The sequence below is a fragment of the Bos indicus x Bos taurus genome, chromosome 27, assembly GCF_003369695.1.
Source record: "Bos indicus x Bos taurus breed Angus x Brahman F1 hybrid chromosome 27, Bos_hybrid_MaternalHap_v2.0, whole genome shotgun sequence".
Lineage (NCBI taxonomy): Eukaryota > Metazoa > Chordata > Mammalia > Artiodactyla > Bovidae > Bos > Bos indicus x Bos taurus.
In genome coordinates this window covers 15,453,811-15,459,064 of record NC_040102.1, presented here as the reverse complement: position 1 = coordinate 15,459,064, position 5,254 = coordinate 15,453,811, and the positions used below count along the sequence as shown (strand labels likewise).

Here is a 5,254-nt window from a genome sequence, read left to right as displayed (position 1 = left end):
GTCTAGTTATTTTCTCTCAAGGCCTATTCTATCCTTCCGCCCAGCTCCCTCTGGCTTCTAGTTCTCCTCAGCCAAGATTCATTGTACTGCTATTAAATGTTACACTATGTAACAATGCCAAGTCCCACCTCTCTCCTAACCCCACTTAAGCTTTTTTTTCCCAATGGACTTCTGCCTTCTTTCCCAATGGACTTCTGCCTTTTTGTATCTTCCACAGGATCCAACAGATTTCAGTGCTAGCTTGCTAACTGATTTCAATGACTACTGTCCACCTGTCATAAAATTCCAAGTATCACAGTTCTCTAAAGGCACTGATAGCACTTCCTAACCATGCAAAGCTCCTGAAACTGTGATTTAAAGCTTTTAGTGGAATCTCAGAAGTCCTGAAGACTGTGTGAAAATTGCATAAAATATGGTGAGATTATGGAAGCCACAATCCATGTTACCACTAAGAGGCTGTGCAGTATGGTGTAAGGTAAAGAGAAAGAACATAACCTATTTCAGTTTTAAAACCATAACTCTGAAGTACTCTAGGTGTTCACATGATAACACAGTGTAATAGCTGATATTTAGAAGCTTGTCCACTGAGTTATATAAATGAGTCATGCTAGAAAATAAGATTTATGGTCTTATGCTTTTAATCCATTTGGCAGTTAATAAGAATTCAGTAAAATAGAGAACATGCATTAAGTGGTCTTTATTGACATTTCACATTAAGTTATTCATGATCAGTTCTTCAGTTAATTATATAAGTATGATAAGTTATCTTCTATTGGCTGTGGAAATTTAAATGTAAAATAAATACAAAATACATTTGTGGTTTAATGAATACTTAAGCTTTTTTTCCCCCCTCTGAGGTATTCCTTTCAATCTGGTTTCATCCCAGATCTTTCTTTTTACTTCCCCTTAGGAAGAGTCTATTAAACCACACAATGGATCTGGAACCAATGAAATCGAGTTTTAATCACATTAGACAAACTTTTTGATCTCATCATACAATACCAATACAAAAGCACCGCCCATGCCTCTCAATACGTTGGACCAGGCACCTTTGAAGAAAGCCTTGGGTCCTTCATCTTTTGCAATCTTCCTCCAGCAGTCCACTGTCCCAGTGTACATGATATCAGCTGTGGAAACAAACATTGTTGGTAAGGGCTCCATGATTCCGGAGGAAAGAGACTCTTCCTCTGAAAGACACCTGCAGAGTTTGTTTTCAGTGTTATAAAAGGTCACTTTGAGTCTTCTGCCCAGCTCTAAGCACATTCAATGGGACAGCGCCTCCCCTCGCATAACCGCTGGGGAGGGTCTCTAGATTCCTAGTTCAACTCAAGATCAAGTGAAGAACTGGGGCAATGAACCAGCGAATTCACATAAGTCAAAAAGAGAAACAGGAAGGGAGCACGGGGAAGCAGAAGTATTAAGCTGGGGGGTCCTGTTTATTATTGATGAGAACACTGAGATCCAATCTCAGATTATACTCTTAGAAAGCAAGAGATACAATTATTAGGTTAAAGCAAATGAAACTAATTATACTCGGTGTTTCTTACTGTTACAATGGCAATTTCTTACGTTTCAACCTATTGAAGCCAAAACTTTTCCTATTGCCACAAACTTCTGGAGGCCATCTCTCCCCCAGCTAAATCACTCTCCCCAATAATACTTGTAAAACCAGGTAAGAAACATTTTAAAATAAACCAGCTGATTACTTCAATTTCTGCACCCAGGCTCTAAGGGAAAAAGGCCTAAGGCCTCTATGATGCTAGCTACCTAGTTAAGTTCACAAACCAGGTGAACCAAACCATATCCCATTTTCAGTGTTCTTACTTCTTTGATAAAAACAAACCAAATCTTTAAAGGAATAGTTTAGAACATTAGGGAGGATTCATCACAATCTTTCTTAAATTTTTATCTCAATTCTAACAACTGAGAAGAATGCAGGCTGTAAAGAGCACTGACTAGCATTCTCCTTGAGCAGAAAAGTAAGATTCTCGTGGGTCTCGGGCTTACCCCCTTTCCGGCCAGACTGCATCATCATCCTACGGCGGACAGTGTCAAAGGGGTAGGACACGAGCCCCGCTACCGCCGTCACAGTCTGGGCGATCATCCAGCTCACGATAATGTGCACATTCTTGGGGTCAGGCAGCATCCCTGTGGGCAGAGCCAACAAGCCAAATGGCCATGACGCGATTCCTCCTCCGAGCAGCTGAGCAAAAAGCAGGTGGGGACGGAGAACAGGGCACCGCAACTCCACGCCCCACCTTTCCAGAAAAGCCTGCCCCGCGAGGGGTGCCTCAGGAGTAACCAAGCAGCCAACACAAGTTGGTGCTGCCAACCCTCCCTGGACCCGCAAAGCCCGAGTGGTGCCCCGCGCACAGGACGTGTTGAAGTGGCTCCAAGTTAAACTTGGTAACTGATAAAAGGAGCCAAGCACCCCCTTTGCCCTCTCCGAGTAACTCAAGGCCAGGGTAGTGCAGGAGAGGACAAGGAGAGTCCCCCAGCTATTGATCCCCACCTCACCACCTCCACAGTTTAGCCCAGGGACTAGGGGAAAGTGAGATTAACAGGACAAAGTCCTTTATGAGTTAGACACCCCTCAGGATCCTCTCTGCACACATCCTTCTCAGCTCTGCGCCCCCTGACACCCTTCTCTCACCCTTGGCCGTATCATAGACTCCAAAGTAGGCGGCTCTGTAGATAATGATGCCCTGGACCGAGACGTTGAAACCCTGGTAGAGGCCCCTCAGGCCATCAGACTTGAAGATCTTGGTGATACAGTTGCCCAGACCAGTGAACTCCCGCTGGGCGGCACCCTTGCCCACGTCGGCAGCCAGCCTGGTCCTAGCGAAGTCCAGCGGGTAGACAAAGCAGAGGGAGGTGGCCCCAGCTGCCCCACCGGAGGCCAGGTTACCGGCAAAGTAGCGCCAGAACTGCTTATGCCGGTCCACGCCCCCCAGGAAGATCTGCTTGTACTTGTCCTTGAAGGCGAAGTTGAGAGCTTGGGTGGGGAAGTAACGGATCACGTTGGCCAGGTTACCCCTCCAGAAGGAGAGAAAGCCCTGCTCCTTGGGGATTCTCACCACGCAATCAATGATCCCTTTGTACTGCTTCTCAGCACTGATCTGTTTGCTGGCATGCTGGACCTGCAATGGGAGAGGGGCGGGGGAGGAGGGGGATGGGGGGGACAGGGAGGGCCGAGAGAAGAGGGCAGGAGAACAAGAAGGTTTGTGCTTCCTGATTTCCTTGTTTAAAAAGTATGGGGAAATCAAATGAACAACTGAGTAAACTGAAGTCTTAGCTACTTGGACACTGAGTCCCCTAAACCCAGTCTTGCCTCAATTACCAGGGCATTTGAGAGAAACAGTTCTGCTCCAAAATACACTGAAAAGGATGATTTGATTACGTAAAGGGAGACATTGATTTGCTGCATTTTCCCTAGGTGCCAGAACTGTACTAGGGGTTTATTACTGGGAGACAGAAATAATTAAAGATCCCTGGCCCAAAGGACACCTGCTCTGATCTGACAGATATGATGGGCAGGAGGTGAGGATTTCTCCGTCTCTCTTTAGTCTCCCTGAAGACACAGTCTCTGAGTAGTAGGTGTTCCAACAGAAGAAGAAGGAATCCACTCAGCATTGGAGCCTGACATTTTCCAAGCATATCCAAATAATCAAGTATTGAGGGGTTTGTTGCTGAGGGCCATTTGTTGGGGTTTTTTCTTGTAATAACAAGATCATTTTGACTCCCAAATTGAGAATGCCCAATTCCTCATGGAGGGATCCTTGCTTTTTGGGCAAGTGAAAAAAAAGGGGGGGGCAGTGAGATGATGAGAACAAGCCATTCAGAGATCAGGGCTGGGGAGGAAAAGATTTGGGGAAAGGATGAATAAGGCCATCTGAGTTTATTTTGAAAAGTGTTGGTCTCTCAAGACCTGTTTCTTTATGTGCAAAATGGGGGAAACAGTATCTATCTTACAGAGGTCATAGCAAGATGAATGAATAATAGAATAATGGCTACAGCATGGCACACTGGACACCGTAATAATCTTGAGTAGTTAATTATTTCGATGTTGTTAATCGTAAAAGGTGGATGCTGAGAAGAGGGTGCAAGGGGCTCTGAAAATCAAGAGGTGAGGCCGACCCAAGAGGCCTGAGTGCCCGCGCTGTCCCCGGAGCAGGATCTGGCTGGCTGCAACCTACTCGGGGTGGGTTTCCATATATAGACACCCGCACGCGGGGCGCCACCCGACACCAGGAATCCGCTACTGACGCTGGACCTGTCTGCGCAGAGGGCACCTTCCCCTTCGTGCAGGCCGTGCGCCGGGCCCGGGGCCTAGCGCGGATCTGGGGGGCAGCCCCGCGGCTCGCCGGGGCCCCGCGCGCCCGGTCTCGCGCGCCCGCGCCCCGCTCACCGCGCCCGCAAGGTCCTCACCTGCAGCAGCAGTTTGACCCTCTCGATGGGCGCGACAGCAGTCTTGGAGATGGCAGCGGCCACGCCGCCGGCCAAGAAGTCCTTCAGGAAGCTCAGAGCCTGATCGCTCATGGTGACAGCCGGGCGCACACCGCCTCCGCGAGACGCGCTCTCGCTGTCTCCGCCCGGGCAGCCCCGGCTTCCCCTGCTCCAGACCCTGCGCGACACGAAGGGGCCACTCGCCTCGCCCCGCCGCCCTCTTTATATAACCCGCCCAGGCTCTCGCGAGAGGAGGCGGGGGCCCGGGGCCCCTCGCGCCTCTTTCATTGGCTGGACAGATGCTCGGAACCCCGCCTCCTGGCCCGCCCCCTCTTCTGCAGAGGGCAACGGGGGCGAAGGCGCTTCCGGGAGGCAGGGGTGGGCTAGGGGCTGTACCTTTACTTGGGACATTTAAAGGGCAAATTCATGTTATCTGTCCCGCGAGTGCAGGGAACACCGTGTCTCTGCAGCATGTGGGCCGCTGTATTTATAGCACAGGAGGCCTAGGCCGACCTGGACGCGGACACGGGACCCGCGGCCTCCAGCCCCGCTCGCCTTAACCCCGGGTCTGCACGCGACCCGCCCCCAGCCGAGGCGTGGAAGGCTCTCTTTTCTTCTTTGAAACTGTGTCCAGAGCTTCCTGCCTGTATGAGGGCCCTTAAAGAATAGTGTGCGCTCACAAATTAAGATCCGCCAGAATAAATACACTAACGTCACTTGATGCTGTGATTGCTTCATCTAATGTGGCAACCTGCTGAATCCCTTCTTCTGTCCATTCAAATCGTTCAATCATTCATTCCGCTAGCAA

General features: G+C 49.5%; 1 protein-coding gene across 1 annotated transcript; it reads right to left on the bottom strand.

Moving 5' to 3' along the window:
* Positions 1 to 620: 620 nt before the first annotated feature.
* On the bottom strand, positions 621 to 4,879 carry SLC25A4 (solute carrier family 25 member 4). The gene is made up of 4 exons (XM_027530239.1): positions 4,429 to 4,879; positions 2,654 to 3,140; positions 2,008 to 2,148; positions 621 to 1,127 (listed from the first exon to the last, which is right to left on the bottom strand). The coding sequence occupies exons 1-4, from the start codon at positions 4,537 to 4,539 to the stop codon at positions 970 to 972; spliced, it is 897 nt and encodes a 298-aa protein (XP_027386040.1). The 5' UTR covers positions 4,540 to 4,879; the 3' UTR covers positions 621 to 969.
* Between the last annotated feature and the right edge of the window lie 375 nt (positions 4,880 to 5,254).

Coding starts and splice junctions, on each gene's coding strand:
- SLC25A4 (XM_027530239.1), bottom strand. CDS start 4,539: ATGAGCGATCAGGCTCTGAGCTTCCTGAAGGACTTCTTGGCCGGCGGC. Junction 3,141..4,428: donor GGGTCAAACTGCTGCTGCAG/GTGAGGACCTTG, acceptor CTCCCATTGCAG/GTCCAGCATGCCAGCAAACA. Junction 1,128..2,007: donor GCAGTCTGGCCGGAAAGGGG/GTAAGCCCGAGA, acceptor TTGTTTCCACAG/CTGATATCATGTACACTGGG.